This window comes from Entelurus aequoreus, linkage group LG03 (assembly GCF_033978785.1).
Source record: "Entelurus aequoreus isolate RoL-2023_Sb linkage group LG03, RoL_Eaeq_v1.1, whole genome shotgun sequence".
Classification (NCBI taxonomy): Eukaryota; Metazoa; Chordata; class Actinopteri; order Syngnathiformes; family Syngnathidae; genus Entelurus; species Entelurus aequoreus.
The window spans coordinates 91,920,622-91,938,134 of record NC_084733.1 but is presented as its reverse complement, the minus strand read 5'-3'; the positions used below and the strand labels follow the sequence as shown (position 1 = coordinate 91,938,134).

The following is a 17,513-nucleotide window of genomic DNA, read 5'->3' as shown; positions in this document are numbered from 1 at the left end:
GAGACAATGACCCCAAACACACCAGCAAGCGAGCATAACCACGGTTCCAGACAAACAGAATTCAAGTAACGGAGTGGCCAGCACAATCCCCGGACCTTAATCCCATTGAAAACTTGTGGGCTGACGTAAAAAATGCTGTTCATGAGGCAAAACCAAGAAATGCAGAGGAATTGTGGAACGTAGTACAATTGTCCTGGGCCAGAAGTTGGTGGACTCCATGTGCTACAGACGTGAAGCAGTTATCAGAAACCGTGGTTATGTAACTAAATATTAGTTAATGACTCTCAAGAAAGTTGAATCTGCAAGCCTTTCTTAGTTCATACAGTACATTTGAGTTTTGTAAAGAAAGATGTCAACACTGCTATTTTTGTGTTTTATACTTCTTGACTTTCCGTAAAATATTATCAACTTCAATTACTCCCCCTCCCTCCCCATTTTCTGGATTTGAAATAGAACGAGCAGTGTCCCCAATGCATTTGTGTTTTTGATTGATTGATTGAAACTGTTATTAGTAGATTGCACAGTACAGTACATATTCCGTACAATTGACAACTAAATGATAACAGCCCAATAAGTTTTTCAACTTAAGTCGGGGTCCACGTTAATCAATTCATGGTCAATTGAATTCATTTTTTATTCCAATTTTCTGGCTTTGAAATAGAATGTGCAGTGTCCCCAATGCATTTGTGTTTTTGATTGATTGATTGATTGATTGATTGTGTTATTAGTGGATTGCACAGTACAGTACATATTCCGAACAACTGACCACTAAATGGCAGAGGTGGGACCAAGTCATTCCTTTGCAAGTCACAAGTAAGTCTCAAGTCTTTGCCCTCAAGTCTCGAGTCAAGTCCCGAGTCAAGACAGGCAAGTCCCGAGTCAAGTCCAAAGTCAAGACTGGAAAGTCTCAAGTCAAGTCCCAAGTCCTGCATTTTGAATTTCGAGTCCTTTCAAGTCCTTTTAACCACAGACTAATATATTTACACAGATTGTGTATGCTTTTAAAACGCTGTATTCATTTATTAAAACAAGTGCATTTGAAATTGCAGGAAAAAAAATAGTGCTGACATTGCACTTCATAATAGCACTATTATCCAGTCATTTTAAACATTTAACTCATTCCTTTACAGAATAAACACATTTGAAAAAACAAGTGCAACTGTACTTATTTGCACAAAAGTGTTAACATTGTATTTCCTTGACACATTGCATTGTAACTACCGGTAGTTCCACAGCAGTTTCTATCCTGTTCTTACCTTATCTCATTGATCTCATCTCATACTGTATGTGTGTTGATGTGTGCGTACATATGAAAAACATAACAAAAACATGAACAAAACAATGAACAGAGTTGTACTTTTTAGATGTCAGGGCCCTATGCAATATGTTCACATATTCTTAATATAGTATACATTTTAACTGACCTTTATTTGACTATGTTTGTGTTTTTGTAGGTGGCTAAAATATGCGGTGCTGCTGATCGCCGTCTAACGTTACGTTACTGTGTGTGATACATTGACTAACGTAACGTTAAGTATAGGTACCTCATGCAACCCTGCTTAAAAAAAATCACTTGACAAAAAGTATGAATAAGGTAGCGAACTGCAGTGGACGCAACATATTGCCGTGTTTGCAATGATGTTATAACCATAGACATCTTATAAGTAGACGCAGCATTGGCTGCTGTGACACGAGCAATTTGGCCGCCATCTTGAAGTGGTGATGAGGAGCCGGCGAGCAGCCTAAACTGACAGTTGACAGGTAGAAAACAAAGATGGTGTTCAGCGTTTTCCAACTCAAATGAGCGTACTGTTGAAAATAGAAATCGGGTGATTACTTTTCACAAGTAAGATTTAACATTAATGTACTATTGGTTGTATTTTATGAAAATAATATTACCACAGAGTTGAGAAGGAGCAAAGATCTTTAATATTTGTATGTGAAAATCACAAAGAAATCTTCTGGGGGAGGATGACCCCCCTACATGGGTTTGGTTTACAAACTTTCAGCCCCACCTAAAACAAAATTCACCAGCCGCCACTGATTATGATGCATTCTCATTTTAGGCAAAATATAACACAATACTTTCTTAACAGTATAATTGTAACCAGGAATAAGTCTTCAAGTAACAATATTCAAATACTAACATTGTTGGGTAAGACAGAATTTGGTTTTATTCTGAATCCAGTGAAACAGATTGGTGGTTTTAGCTGATATAAAGACTTACAGGTGTTTATATATGTTTATGTTGAAGTATTTGGCAGACGCTTTTATCCAAAGCGACATACATAAAAAATACATATAAAACAATGACTGTAAACATGATCATTTAAGGGAAGAATGTAATACAAAATATCAATACAAAGTGTCAAGACAGAATAAACTCTCTGCTGCTGCAGCAACAGAGATACAGTCTATAAGATATATAGATATCTAATGTATTCATACATTGTTTATGTAGGATATACGCATGTATATATAACCTAATCATATTATTTCTTCAATTTAAAAATAGCTGACCGTTTTTTCCCCTTTCTCTTGGATTATATTCCCAGTTTTGATCTCGGACGTCTGGTCACTTATAGCGTATAAGAATATTATATTACTGTTAAGCAAACTATGAATAATAAAACACGCCAAAACATGTGTCCTTTATCATAGCTACACATATAACAAAAAAGCGCGTGAAAATCAGTGGTATTCAGTGAGGTAAAATGAATTAAATGCGCTGACAGTTCATTGCTCCTGCCAAATGAATTGCACTAGTGGGGCGGATCACCACTCCAAGATGGCGGCCCCGCGTCTCGTCTGCGCCTGTAGGCAGTAGCGCGCGATGCTGCGTACCCTTATAAGATGTCTATGGTTATAACGTTAGCAGTGAGTTTACAGCCTCACTGATTTAACTACACAGCAAATAAAAGTCACGTTACTTAGCCAATAAACGTTAGCTTACATTCAAAACTTACCCTTCTTTGTGCATCTTCAAATGTCGAACGAAGTTGGAAGTTGTTACGTCTCCGTCTATAATATTCCAACTGCATGATTTGCATAGGGCTATTCGTTTTTTGTTGACCGAGTCGTAGTTTTAATACCCGAACGAAATTAACTTTGGCATAATTGTTTCTCACTGCCGCATTGTTTGACCATTCTTCTTCATTGGTTGTCCTGCAATTTGATTGGATGAGAGCTGTGGGATGAAAATAGCGTAGATCTAATTTGATTGGCTGTTGTACTGAGAGCACACCAGCTGACAGGAACAACACGCTGATAGACACAGACGAAGAACAGGAAAAATACGGAGCGGCGCGCTCCCAAATAACTCTTTAATCTTTGGGTTTTGGGGAAAGTAGCAAGTCATGTCAAGTCAAAAGGCTCAAGTCCAAGTGAAGTCACAAGTCATTGATGTTAAAGTCTAAGTCGAGTTGCAAGTCTCTTTACATTTTGTCAAGTCGAGTCCAAAGTCATCAAATTCATGACTCGAGTCTGACTCGAGTCCAAGTCATGTGACTCGAGTCCACACCTCTGCTAAATGGTAACACCCGAATACGTTTTTCAACAATTCATGGTATATTCATGTTCATTAAAATACAACTTCCATCCATCCATCCATCCATTTTCTACCGCTTGTCCCTTTCGGGGTCGCGGGGGGGGGGGGGGGGGTGTGCTGGAGCCTATCTCAGCTGCATTCGGGCGGAAGGCGGGGTACACCCTTATTTGAATAATTTTGAGGTTTACTCACATTTTTAAACACACTGCTATTATTATGACCATAACTGTGCATAGAATATATCGTTTATTTTGAACAAAGCACGACATTTTTAATCATAAACCACGTGTTGGTGGCGTTACGTTTGTTAGCATTACCTCATAAAGTAGCTTCAATGGCTCCAAAGATCACTTGTACAAGTTCCTTATTCGACGGACTTATTACTATATACGACTTTATATTTGATAAGGTTCAGTTCAACCGACATTTATTATCCAAACACACTCAAAAACGTTTCAAACATTTTTAGTCAGGCACGTCAGAGGACGCCCTTCTACAGAAGGTGTTTGCAGCTACTAGACGACAACGTTCAACTTGTCGGTGTTAAGCAAAGCAGCTACGCCGCGTCAAACAAAAACGCCCGCTGCTAGTTTCGAATAAAGTTAGCAAGGAGGAAACACTCACTTGGAGTAAAGCCGTGAAATGCCCACAAGACAGGCAAACGTTTGCTTCATCGAGCAGTAGCGAGCTGTTAGGACCTTTCCCGGGTTCGGTTGTGTTCTCGCGAGAAGTGACGAGACGTGCGCAGACGCTGTCGAGCAAGAAGTAAACAGACGCAACTGTGAGGAGAACAAAGTGCGTCTGGTGAATCATTGCTTCTTAAACGCTGACGTAAGTGCGATTCATATATGTCATAATATACATTTTATGTCATAATATACATTTTATTTACATGCATTTGTCTTACTTCCAGAAGAAGTGCACACATTAGGCAACATATGCTAACACAGCTCAACTTTTTTATTTTTTATTTTTTTAATTTTTTTTAATTGAACAACAAACATATGGGTTATGGGCATACTTGCCAACCTTGAGACCTCAGAATTAGGGGAGATAGTCAATCAATCAATCCAACCTGAGGGCACCACAGACTGTGGATGCGTTTAAAAACAGCTTAAAACCCGTATTGGCTGGAGCCCATCTCAGCTGCATTCGGGCGGAAGGCGGGGGTACACCCTGGACAAGTCGCCACCTTATCGCTACAGTCGTTTATAAAAATACCAAATGTGATCTCTTCTATAGAGAACGGGGACATCTCCACGCCCTTGTCTCTCAGCCAATCTCTCATCCCCACCCAAAACACATTCCACACACACATGATTGACATCCTCCACATGCACGTGTATCCTCGTTCCTCATTTCCGCACAACGAAGTCAAGTCAAGTCAACTTTATTCGGACTCAGCTCAGGTCAAAGGCCAGCGAGAAGAGGTAGGTCTTAAGAAGGGTTTTGAAGACCCCCAGGCTCTGGGCTGACCTAATGTGGAGGGGAAGTCTGTTCCAGAGCTTAGGGTCGGCAACGGAGAAGGCTCTGTCCCCTCTGGTCTTTAGCCTGGATCTGGGGACCGCCAACAGCAGTTGGTCAGCTGTCCTTAGGGCTCTAGACGAGGTATGATGGTGCAGAAGCTCGGTCAGGTATTGTGGGGCCAGACCATTTAGGGATTTAAAAACAATTAAAAGTCATTTAAAATCAATGCGGTGACAGACAGGGAGCCAGTGGAGTGAGGCCAGGACTGGGGTGATGTGCTCACGTTTTTTGGTGCTGGTGAGGAGACGGGCAGGCGCATTTTGCATAAGCTGCAAACGGCGGAGTGTTGCCTGATCAATGCCAGCGTACAGTGAGTTGTTGTTGTCTAGCCGGTGTGTGATGAAGGCGTGGATAGCAGTCTCCAGGTCGCTCTGGGAGAGATAGGCCTTGGTCTTTGCTAGGGTTCTGAGCTGGTAAAAGCTGGTACTAACCACCGAGCTGACCTGTTTGGTGAATTTAAAGGCACTATCGAAGATCACTCCGAGATTTCTCATGGAGGACCGGATGTTTTCACCCAGAGGACCTAGAGCACTGACAAACGAGACTGGAGATGATCTCGGTCTTGCTCTCATTAAGGTTGAGGAAGTTAGCACTCATCCATGCTTTGATGTCAGTCCGACAGTCAAGCAGTGGCTGAAGTGCGACCTGTCCTGTGGCCTTAAGAGGTAAGTAGATCTGACCATCATTGGCATAACAATGGAATGAGACATTGTGCTTGACCAGGATTTCACCTGAACATAGTATGTACAGTAGGAAGAGTATGGGACCTAGGATTGACCCTTGAGGAACACCACAGGCCACCGAGGAGAGAAAGTCTCCAAGCTGCACAGAGAAACTCCGGTCAACGAACGCTTCCTCCCTCTTCGCCAATCACCTTATGGGCGTGGTGCGTTCACGACAATGGAAATTCTGAATATCACCCACTCAGGAACACAACATCAACCCCAGCAGGTCGTTACACTAACCCCCCCCCCCCCTCCGTCCAAAGTCCCTCGTCCCTGAGGGGGACAACAAAATCTCTCGACTGGGCCTCAGCCTCCGGGGTATTGTCAGAGTAGCAGTGTTCCCCCCTGCCTGGGGAGGAAGTCACAGGAAGTGTTACATCTTGTGAAGTCCAGGACGAGGTCCCCGGAACGAAAGAACAAGACTCTCTAGTCCCTGGGTTTAGGCCCATTCTCTCCGGTAACTCCACTCCTAATCCTTGTGCCCGCCATTTGGAGGCGGCGGGTGTTCGACTCGATCCACTGCCTTTCCCACCCTGGGAGGAACCTTCCCGGCGGCTGGTAGCTGCAAAATTCATCTGGCGTGGACTGAAAAAAGATGCTAGGGAATGCCAGAGCTCGAAAGTGCGCTGCCACACCAGGGCTCCACTGGCACCGTTTACGGTTCCGCAACGCCGTTTTGACCATGTCAAAGTGGACCTGGTCGGACCGCTCCCATCTTCGCGCAGCTGCACATACCTCCTCACGATGGTCGACAGGACCACCCACTGCCCGGAGGCAGTAACTCTGACGTCAGCCACCCCCGCAGAGGTGGCTTGCGCTTTTATTGGGACGTGGGTTGCCCGTTTCCGAGACATCTCATCCGACCGTGGCTCCCAGTTCGCTTCTGAGCTCTGGGCTGCTGCGGCGGAGAGCTTGGGAGTGAAACTCCACCCGCAGGCCAATGGTATGTGTGAGGGGATTATGAAGGCAGTACTCAGGGCGTCCCTAAAAGACAGCAGTTGAGTTTAAAGAAAACAAAAAAGAAATATATATAAACTTTATTAACATTGTGTGCAGGATGAATGGAGTGAAGGTGGTGGTGGTCGGAGCAGGTGTGGTTGGATTCTCCAGCGCCGTTTGTATCGCCGAGGCTCTCCCTGGCTGCTCCGTCACGCTCGTGGCCGACAGGTTCAGTCCTGACACCACAAGTGACGTCGCCGCTGGGATCCTGTTGACCCAGGACTTCCCAGGTACTTCACCCTCCACCCCACACACACGAGGGCCAACTTTGTTATTGTCAGTACTGGACATGATGTGTCTTCTAGATGTCCCGTTGGAAAGACAAAAACGTTGGTTCCAGGACGGCTTTGATGAGCTGCTGTCCGTCGCCCAGTCTCAGCACTCCTCCGAGGCTGGCGTCCTCCTCACTTCAGGGTATGTTCTGGATCTTCTCACAATTCAGACATCAGCCTAACTCCTTTCCAAAATGGTCCAGCTGTCAGATCTTCAAAGAAGCTCCCGCTAACAAGACTCCTTACTGGTCCGACATTGTGTTGGGCTTCCGGTTGTTGAGCGAGCGCGAGTTGAGACGCTTCCCGCATCACACCTTTGGTCAGGCCTTCACTACCATCAAGTGTGAATGTACCAACTACCTGCCTTGGCTCCTCAACAGGTAGGTCCCCCTCTCTTCAACTTTTACAATATATTGTGTCAATAATTGGAGCACCTGCTGTAATCATGCAACTTATGCCAACATTACTTTTCAACATTACCTCAGCTAGCGACGTTAGCATAGCTCTGTTAGCTGCATGCTAACGTTAAACTTTGACACTTTAAAACGTGCCGGAAAGGCGGCAATTCGGGCAAATCTGGGCGATCCGTATCGCTGAGCATTCTCTCACGTGGCATGAACATATTGACTGAAGTGGTTGCTTCTATCCAACTAACTCGAAGGACCAAACATTGTAGTGACGTCTAGGACTGGTTTTGATACGAGTTAGCAGTCACTTCAGGACAGTCTCATCTGACTCTGGTTTCCATGGCAGCGGCCCCTCCGCTGGCTTATCTTGATGATTATTGCCAAATACCTCACACCCTCGTGTCCGGGTTCTATTGTGTGTCTCTTTATGTGTGTTACTTTAGAACTAACCATTTACAGTGATACCTAATCATTAGTTAGCATGCAGAAGTGTGACGGTAAGATGCCATCTTGGAGCGCTGCAGGAAACACCTTTACCTGCAAAACTGGGATCTCCTTTGGACCGCGAACACACCGTTACCACACTTTGTGCTACTACTGCTTCATACAAATACAAATACTAGTACTTTGTACTGTAACACTTGTAGGCATCATTAGGTACATTTGTACTAGTACTTTATACAGTAACACCTGAAGGCATCATTGGGTACATTTGTACTAGTAATTTGTACAGTAACACTTGTAGGCATCATTAGGTACATTTGTACTAGTACTTTATACAGTAACACCTGAAGGCATCATTAGGTACATTTGTACTAGTACTTTATACAGTAACGCCTGAAGGCATCATTAGGTACATTTGTACTAGTACTTTATACAGTAACGCCTGAAGGCATCATTAGGTACAGTTGTACTAGTACTTTATACAGTAACACCTGAAGGCATCATTAGGTACAGTTGTACTAGTACTTTATACAGTAACACCTGAAGGCATCATTAGGTACATTTGTACTAGTAAAGTAACACCTAAAGGCATCATTAGGTACATGTGTACTAGTACTTTATACAGAAACACCTGAAGGCATCATTAGGTACATTTGTACTAGTACTTTATACAGTAACACCTGAAGACATCATTAGGTACATTTGTACTATTACTTTACAGTAACACCTGAAGGCATCATTAGGTACATTTGTACTAGTAACACCTAAAGGCATCATTAGGTACATGTGTACTACTACTTTATACAGAAACACCTGAAGGCATCATTAGGTACATTTGTACTATTACTTTATACAGTTACGCCTGAAGGCATCAATAGGTACATTTGTACTAGTACTTTATACAGTAACACCTGAAGGCATTGTCAGGTGTATTTATAACGACATGGCTTCCCACACTTGAAAAGGAAGGACTCGATGAGGCTCAGGATTTCACTCGTATTTCAGTTTATTAACTGGAATCTTGGAAGGTGAAAAACCGGTAGTCCGTTTGGTTTGAGTCCTTTTTCCCATGCGTTTGTGAAGTGCTTTCGTGGTTTTAGTGATCGTCTCTGTCTCTGCTGCTCTCAGCTCCGTCCTGCACACTGCTGGAGAGCGCACCTGGTGAGGCGCGCCGCGGAGCAGCGCTTCTGCTGTGACGCGCATGCAGCGCTTCTGCTGTGACACGCATGCAGCGCTTCTGCTGTGACGCGCATGCAGCAGCACAGCCGCTGTCACACACACACCTTCAGCCGCACCTCCAGGCAGATCGCCGCAACACCTCCCACTCGATCTTTGCAGTGTAACCTGGAAAGATCGCACCTCTCAGGCGAGCTGGTCTCCCCTGACCTGATCCTCCGCCGGGATGAGGACGACAAGGCGTCGGACGTCTCGATGCAGTATGGTGCCCTGGAAGTCCTTCTCCTTAGACCTGGACTCTTTAACGACAGGGTTTGGAGTCTTCACCTGAACGCACCCACTTGGAGAGACTTTCACGTGGACATCTCGGACAATGCCTTTGGGATCTGCGTTCACACTGACAACTCTTGCTAGCTTGAACTGACCCCTCAGTGCATTTTGGTCGCAGAGCCACACTATGTCTCCAATGGCAGCATTTCTTTCAGCAGTATGCCATTTACTGCGGATGAACAGGTTTGGACCTGCGAGTTGGCTCCAGGACTTCCAAAAGTAGCTGACTTGCATTTGAATCTCTTGCAGCCTTTTGAAGGGGTAAGTTGTGTAGTCGAATGTTTTGAAATCTCCACTTTGTGTGGCTCGACCGAGCAACAGGGTGTTTGGAGTGATGTATTGGATGCCGTCCTCACGGCACTGGACTCTAGCGTCGATAGGCCTTTCGTTGGCAAGGTTGGCGGCCAGCTTGAGTACAGTCTGGAATTCACTGAAGGCAAGGCCTTCTCCTCTACCAAGGCTTTGTAGAGCTCTTTTGGTGATCTTGACAGCAGCTTCGGCGGCACCGTTTCGGTGAGGTGAATCGGCTGGAAGGATTCTCCACATCCAGTCGGTCCCATTCCTGGCAGCATATTCTTCTAGTGATCCTTTGTTTTGTCGTCTCAGGTAACTGTACATCTCTTCAAGGACAGGTTTTGCTCCAATAAAGTTCGTACCTGGATCGGACCAGATCTTCTGAGGATGGCCTCGGACAGAAGTGAACCTCTGGTAAGCAAGTAGAAAGCTCTCCGTTGTTAGCGTGTTTGCCAGTTCGACATGGATGGCTCGGCTGGACATGCAGCAGAAGAGCACGCCCCATACTTTCATGCTCACCCTCCTCTTGACATCATCCTTCACTTGGTACGGTCCGAACAGGTCGACAGATGTGAATTGAAATGGTGCAGCCGGATTCGATCTCTCCTCAGGCAAGTTTCCCATTATTTGCTGGCAGGTCTTTGCTTTTGCTTTCTTGCACACGACACACTTGTCAACAACTTTTTGGGCAATAATTCTTCCTTTGATGACCCATGCTTTCTTTCGCATCCGCAGTGTAGTTCCTGCCACTCCTTCATGTCCCTCACTGTGTGCTTCCCGGGCTAGGAGGGTGGAGATCCAGGCCTGGAACGGTAGCAGGGGAACAGCTCTGTGGTCTTCTCTGAAGGTCTGGATCCTGCCACCACACATCAGGAGTCCGCTTGTTTGGTCCTTGTAAACAACCAGTCTGTCTGTTGTTGTGTTTGGAAAGTGTACGCCCTCCTGTGCTGCCAAGCATAGGTCTCTGAACACATCTTCTCTTTCGTTCACAGTGATGACACCAGATGAAGGTACTGCCTCCCACTTTTCTTTATCGCCGGGGCACAGGAATTTCTTTACTGCTCTCCAAGTCCATACTATTGTCCCGACCAGCCGTCTTAGATTGCTGAAGCGCCTTTCGTCCAGTAGCTTTTGGACTGCTGCTGCTGCAGGTGGTCTTCTGAATCTGGACTCTGTTTCTTGGACTCTTTTTGGGTCCTGTGCTTTCTGTTGACTTCGGGTGAGTACGGCGACAAATGTTTTCTTCTGTATTTTTGTGATATTGTCTCTTGCTTGTGCGGCGACGTCTTTGGCTGATTTCTTCGGCCACTCACTTTCAGGAAGTCGAAGGAACTTTGGACCTGACTGCCACTCGGATTCCTCAGTTAAGTCATTTGGACTGGCCCCTCTGGTTATGATATCTGCAATGTTCTCGGGCCCTGGAATCCACCACCAGTCTTGGACATTTGTGCTGCTTTGGATCTCGCCGACTCGGTTGGCAAAGAAGGTCTGGTAACCATAACTCTCCCGCTGGATTGCGCCTAGGACGGTCTGACTGTCGACGAGATGGTACCACTTCTCAACATCGATTCGGCAGTGTCTCTGGAAGTAGTTCTTCAACCGGGCGGAAAAGACTGCTCCACACATCTCCGCCTTCACAGGGTCACCCTTGTGGTCGAGAGGGGTCAGCTTGGCCTTAGATTCAACTAGCCTCACAACAACACCATGGCTGCAGCTCCAGCGTAGGTACAGCACAGCGCCATATGCGTGCTCACTGCCATCAGAGAAGGTGATGCCACTTGGTTTTGCACGTGGATTTGGTGGTGTCAGGGGTCTGGTGAATCTGAGTTGGCTCAGCTCTGCATAGTCTTCTAGGAGCTTTATGGCATCTTCTCTGAGTCCTTTGGACAAGGCGGCATCCCAGGTGTCTTCTATGCAGTACATGACTTTTGTTTCTTGAAAAGCTCTTCGGATGAGGATGGCTCCCTTCTGCTTTGCAGGAGCCACGAGGCCGAGTGGATCATAGAGACCAGAGACTTGGCTCAACAGTTCTCTTCTGGTGAATGGATCTGGGGTTTGTCTTCTTACTTCATCTCTCAGTAAGTCCTGACCAAGGCGCATTTTCCTCTTCTTCTTGGAGAAGTTCACTGCAACCATGACATGTAGTGTGTCATCCTCAATGGTGTAACCAAGGCCGAGGGCTTTGTTATCCTCTTCAGTGAGCTGGTTTGGCAGGATCATGGTCTTTGACTCCATCTTCTCACCTCTCGGCCCTTTCCTCCCACTTTGATCGGAGTAGACCCAGGGCTTCATGATGAATCCTCCAGCTTTAAGGATCTGTTCGATGTTGGATGTGAGGAGTTTGAGGTGCTGGAGGTTGTTGTGAGAGGTCAGGATATCATCCACATATGCATCTTCCTCTATCACACGTTTCTCTTCTTTGAAGTGTTTGAATGAAGGCAAGTTGGCGGTCTCTCTCATGGCGACTTGGGCTATGCAACCAGCAGGTTTGTCTCCCATGTTGACCCTTGTTATGGCGAAGTCTTCTATTTCAGCCTTTTCAGTGTCACGCCACAGGAACCTGTGCAGGTGGACCTCTCTCTCTTCCAACCAGACAGAGTTGTACATCTTGCGGATGTCACCGAGGGCAGCAAAGACACCAGCTCGGAACCTCAGTAGGACAGCTCTGATTGGGTTCAGGACGTCAGGACCTTTGATTAGTATGTCGTTCAAACTCAGGCCTCTGTACTTCTGGCTGCTGTTCCATACTAGCCTCACTGGGGTGGAGACTGAATGTGGATTTGGTGCAATCAGGTGACTTATGTACCACACTGGCCCAGTCCAACTCTGCAGAACCTCTTTGGATAGCTTCACTGCAGCTTTGCGATGAAGCATTTCATGGACTTGTGACATGTAGGCTGTCTTCAACTCCGGTTCCTTTGCCAGCTGCTTCTCTGTCCTGAGGAATGTGGCTTCAACCGCTCTCCTGTTGTTGGGTAGAGATGCTGGATCTTCTGTCCAGGGATACTTGGCATGCCAGTGGGTCTCAGGACTGTGATGGTCTCCATTCACATACATCAACCCGTTCTTCACTATCTCCATCTCTCTTTCTTCAGCCAGTGTCATTTCTTTTCCCCCGGGTTGGCAATTCCCACAGCGACATCCTCCACATCTTGGCTCACAAGCAGCTCCAATACTTTCCCACTTCCACCACTTCAGAAAGTCTCTGCTGCTAGTGGCTGTATTGGACTGGGTGTGGGGCTTGTCGGGAGACTGGCAGGAGATTGGATCTCTACAGATGAGTTCACTGTATTTGACTGCTGCAGTTCTCATGGATCTTGCGAAGTGTGTCTTTGATGTGTGGGCCATTAAGGTGACTTCTTCAAAGAGGTCCGGGTGTGTGCCTCCGATCGTCTTGCCGAGGGGGCCGTCCCAGAGCACAAGGTTGCCAACAGAACGAACCTTCTGGGGTACTAGCTGGCCTTCCTTGTGGCTGATCAGGAGTTGCACCTCTTTGGGTCTAGCAAGGTCTCTTAGGGGAACATCTGGGAAGATTTTCTGTAGCTTAATAGCTGGAACATGTCTGTGAAACTCTGCAATCTTATCAAGGCCATAGCAGATTAGTTGATGTGACCTGAGGGTCCCTCTCGGAGTGTTGACCCGAATCTTGAGGAGGTAGCGCTTAGTTGCAACAGACACCTTCATCCCTCCAACGCCGTAAACCACCAGTGTCACATCTTCACCTCTCAGGTTCAACTTGCTGGCAGCTCTATGTGTTATATAGTTCGTGTCTGATGCCAGGTCGATGAGGGTCCCAATTCTCTGTCCATCGTTGGCAGTGACATCAAAGAGCATCAGGATCACTGGATACTCATGCAAGCCATTTTCCTCTAGAAGACCTCTTTCAACTGCTGTGGTGTTGTATGCTCTGGATGTGACGTTGCAGAAGGTGTCTCGACACTGCTGCGCCAGCTCAGGGGTAAGCCTGGATAGGAAGTCTTTTTGAGCTTCGGTGTATCTTTTCCCCTCAGCTCTCACTGGACTGGATTTAGGTGTTCTTTGGGACTGGGGTCTGGCAACTGGACAGAGAAGGTAATGGTGTTGGTCTTTGCACTCTGGGTTCCCGCACAGATACGTGGTGTTTCTGCAGGGGTCGCTGCTGTGGACCTCGAGACATCTCTTGCAGGCACCGAGCTGTTGTGCTGCATCCCTCTTCTCCGATGGCTTTAGGTTGATCCTAAACCTTCTGCAGAAATAGAGTCTTCTTCTGTGCTTTGGGTCACCACAAATGATGCAGCCTGCTGTTTCACTGCTGGATTTGGCTGACTTTGTTCTGGCATACTTGATGAGCTTAGTCTGCTCCTTGGCGGGTTCAAAGACGTTGCTCAGTTGATCTAGTTGCTCATATATAGATTCTTGGGACTTTAGGAATGTGATGAGCTTGTCGAAGCGGTTCTGGGGGTTAACAGTGTTTCCTCTGTCAGCAGCATAGGTGAGCCAGTCTTTCTTCAGAGTTTCTGGGAGTTTGCTCTCGATGGATCTAATCACCAGTGGGTTCTTTAAGGCGTCTGCATTATCCAGTTCGTTTAGATCATAAAGGGCCTTTTCCACAGTTTGGATGAGCTCTACGATTTTCCTTGGATGGCCGCTCCTGGCTGATGGTCTTGCTTGTAGCTCTTCTATGATCTCAAGAGCAATGCTGGCTTGGTTCCCAAACCGGTTTTCCAGGACTCTGAAGACCTCATCTGCTGAGCTGTACGTTGACAGACGTAGTTCCCTGGCCACCTTTTCATCAAGGCTATCCAGTAGTTGGAATTTCTTAACCTCTGAAGATCCGGTTGGTTCACCTTGCTTCTGCAGAGCCTCCCATTCCTTCCTCCATCTGTAGTAGTTTCGCTGGTTGCCGGCAAACTTTGGTAAGGCTGTGGCCTTTAGCTTTATCGCTGCCACTGGAGCTGAGCTGCGGGCTGAGATGGGCTGGGGTCCAGCGTCTTTCTTTATACTTGCTGCTTGGATGAGGGGGGCCTTCTGTGACACCAGCTTGGGAAGGACCACCTCGAGCTCTCTTAAACGGTAATCAAAGTCCTTTTTCTCGGCAAGCGGAGCCCAGTGGTTCCAGTTCTGGTGCGCTTCCTTTGCCTTGTCCACCAACTTCTGTAGGTGGGTCAGCATGAACTCACAAGCCTCCAGAGTTGTGTCTGGCTGGAAGGAGACGTTCCTGAATTCGGCCTCTGCAACTTGTAGAGCCAGGGAAAGTTCCTTTTCTCCATATGTGGTCCAGAGCGTCTCTCGGATTAGGAGTTTGACTTCTTTCGTCTTCTGCTCACATTCTTTCTCCGTCTTTGCTATGTCGGCTTTCTGGGGGTCGCTCAGCTCCTCAGCGTCTGCCATGTAAGCGGCTTCCACTTCTTCGTTTGCCTCGAAGACACGAGAGCTCTCTAGCATCAGCTTCTTGAAGTTCTCCTGTAACTCCTCCTTAGACATCTCTATGTAGGTTCTCGTAATGTTGTTGGCAAGGCGGGAGAACTGTCTCTTAGCTGTGGCCCTCTCCACTTTCAGTTCATCTGTTGGCTTTGGATCAGCCATCTTGCTCTCTTTGGCTGACAGACAGCAGTCTTTGTCCTCCAGGCCCCAGGTGGAGTGTCCTCCCTCTCGGTGGTGGCCGCAAGTGGAGTCTTTTGCTGGTCACAGACGGTTTTTCACTGTCAGGTTTGGTGGTGTCAGGGGTCTGGTGAATCTGAGTTGGCTCAGCTCTGCATAGTCTTCTAGGAGCTTTATGGCATCTTCTCTGAGTCCTTTGGACAAGGCGGCATCCCAGGTGTCTTCTATGCAGTACATGACTTTTGTTTCTTGAAAAGCTCTTCGGATGAGGATGGCTCCCTTCTGCTTTGCAGGAGCCACGAGGCCGAGTGGATCATAGAGACCAGAGACTTGGCTCAACAGTTCTCTTCTGGTGAATGGATCTGGGGTTTGTCTTCTTACTTCATCTCTCAGTAAGTCCTGACCAAGGCGCATTTTCCTCTTCTTCTTGGAGAAGTTCACTGCAACCATGACATGTAGTGTGTCATCCTCAATGGTGTAACCAAGGCCGAGGGCTTTGTTATCCTCTTCAGTGAGCTGGTTTGGCAGGATCATGGTCTTTGACTCCATCTTCTCACCTCTCGGCCCTTTCCCGTTAGGTACATTTGTACTAGTACTTTATACAGAAACACCTGAAGGCATCATTAGGTACATTTGTACTAGTACTTTATACAGAAACACCTGAAGGCATCATTAGGTACATTTGTACTAGTACTTTGCACAGAAACACCTGAAGGCATCATTAGGTACATTTATACTAGTACTTTGTACAGTAACACCTGAAGGCATCATTAGGTAAATTTGTACTAGTAAAGTAACACCTAAAGGCATCATTAGGTACATGTGTACTAGTACTTTATACAGCAACACCTGAAGGCATCATTAGGTACATTTGTACTAGTACTTTATACAGCAACACCTGAAGGCATCATTAGGTACATGTGTACTAGTACTTTATACAGCAACACCTGAAGGCATCATTAGGTACACGTGTACTAGTACTTTATACAGCAACACCTGAAGGCATCATTAGGTACATTTGTACTAGTAAAGTAACACCTAAATGCATCATTAGGTACATGTGTACTAGTACTTTATACAGTAACACTTGAAGGCATCATTAGGTACATTTGTACTAGTACTTTATACAGCAACACCTGAAGGCATCATCAGGTACATTTGTACTAGTAAAGTAACACCTGAAGGCATCATTAGGTACATGTGTACTAGTACTTTATACAGTAACACCTGAAGGCATCATTAGGTACATTTGTACTAGTACTTTATACAGCAACACCTGAAGGCATCATCAGGTACATTTGTACTAGTAAAGTAACACCTGAAGGCATCATTAGGTACATGTGTACTAGTACTTTATATAGTAACACCTGAAGGCATCATTAGGTACATTTGTACTAGTAAAGTAACACCTGAAGGCATCATTAGGTACATGTGTACTAGTACTTTATACAGTAACACCTGAAGGCATCATTAGGTACAGTGTGCTGCAATGCTAACATGTAGCCACCTGTGTGAAGGTATGTCTTATCCTCATAAAGGGGGCATGCTTGTGGGATTGCTATGATAGGTGCTTATATTTGGCTGGGTCCATGTTAGTGAGTCGTCATGGCAGTTTGTGCTTGTTGTGTGGTCAGGTTCCAGAAAGCTGGCGGTCAAGTGCAGCGGACTAAAGTCACCGACCTCCGGGAGCTCGGCCTCCGCTATGACATCATCGTCAACTGCTCAGGTCTGGGTTCTCGATCCCTGGCGGGCGACGGCCAGGTGTACCCCGTCCGAGGCCAGGTCCTGCAGGTGGAGGCGCCCTGGCTGCAGCACTTCGTCCGGGACGCGGACGGGAAGACCTACATCTACCCCGGCGCGCGCTACGTCACGCTGGGCGGCACCCGGCAGCAAGGCGACGAGCGCCCGATGCCCGACCCGGGAGAGAGCGACGCCATCTTGGAGCGCTGCTGCCGCCTGGAGCCCTCGCTGCGCAACAGTCGCCCGGCGGGCGTGGTGGTGGGGCTGAGGCCTGGCAGGAAGCACCCCAGGGTGGAGAGAGAGGTGGTGCACGTGAACCAGCACAGGAGCGTGCACGTGGTCCACAACTACGGCCATGGAGGATGGGGGGTGTCCTTGGCCTGGGGGACCGCTGTGGACGCCCTCACACTAATCAGGAAGTGTCTTCAGGACACACCTTTACCTGCAAAACTCTGATCTCCTTCACACATTA

The 17,513-nt window shown here is 46.8% G+C and overlaps 2 protein-coding genes across 4 annotated transcripts in view; one reads left to right on the top strand and one right to left on the bottom strand.

Moving 5' to 3' along the window:
• The window catches only part of LOC133647105 (zinc finger and BTB domain-containing protein 24-like), a 17,482-nt gene extending 13,186 nt beyond the window's left edge, over positions 1-4,296 (bottom strand). For 2 of the 3 annotated variants that reach the window (XM_062043224.1, XM_062043223.1), the window contains exon 1: positions 4,172-4,296. In XM_062043224.1, coding sequence (XP_061899208.1) covers positions 4,172-4,221 — 50 coding nt within the window. In that variant the 5' untranslated portion in view covers positions 4,222-4,296. Of the gene's footprint in view, positions 1-3,864; positions 3,994-4,171 lie in introns of those variants that run through there. The other variant, XM_062043225.1, reaches the window with a different exon arrangement.
• On the top strand, positions 4,251-17,513 carry LOC133647106 (D-aspartate oxidase-like). Its single transcript, XM_062043226.1, has 5 exons — positions 4,251-4,378; positions 6,856-7,028; positions 7,104-7,212; positions 7,274-7,450; positions 16,936-17,513. Exons 2-5 carry the CDS (start codon positions 6,857-6,859, stop codon positions 17,495-17,497), a joined length of 1,020 nt encoding a protein of 339 aa, XP_061899210.1. The 5' UTR covers positions 4,251-4,378; position 6,856; the 3' UTR covers positions 17,498-17,513.

Excerpts from the sequence above, each read along its gene's own strand:
- LOC133647106 (XM_062043226.1), top strand. The coding sequence starts at position 6,857 with ATGAATGGAGTGAAGGTGGTGGTGGTCGGAGCAGGTGTGGTTGGATTC. Across the intron at positions 7,213-7,273 it reads GGCGTCCTCCTCACTTCAGG|CTGTCAGATCTTCAAAGAAG; the intron begins GTATGTTCTGGA and ends AAAATGGTCCAG. Across the intron at positions 7,451-16,935 it reads CTGCCTTGGCTCCTCAACAG|GTTCCAGAAAGCTGGCGGTC; the intron begins GTAGGTCCCCCT and ends TTGTGTGGTCAG.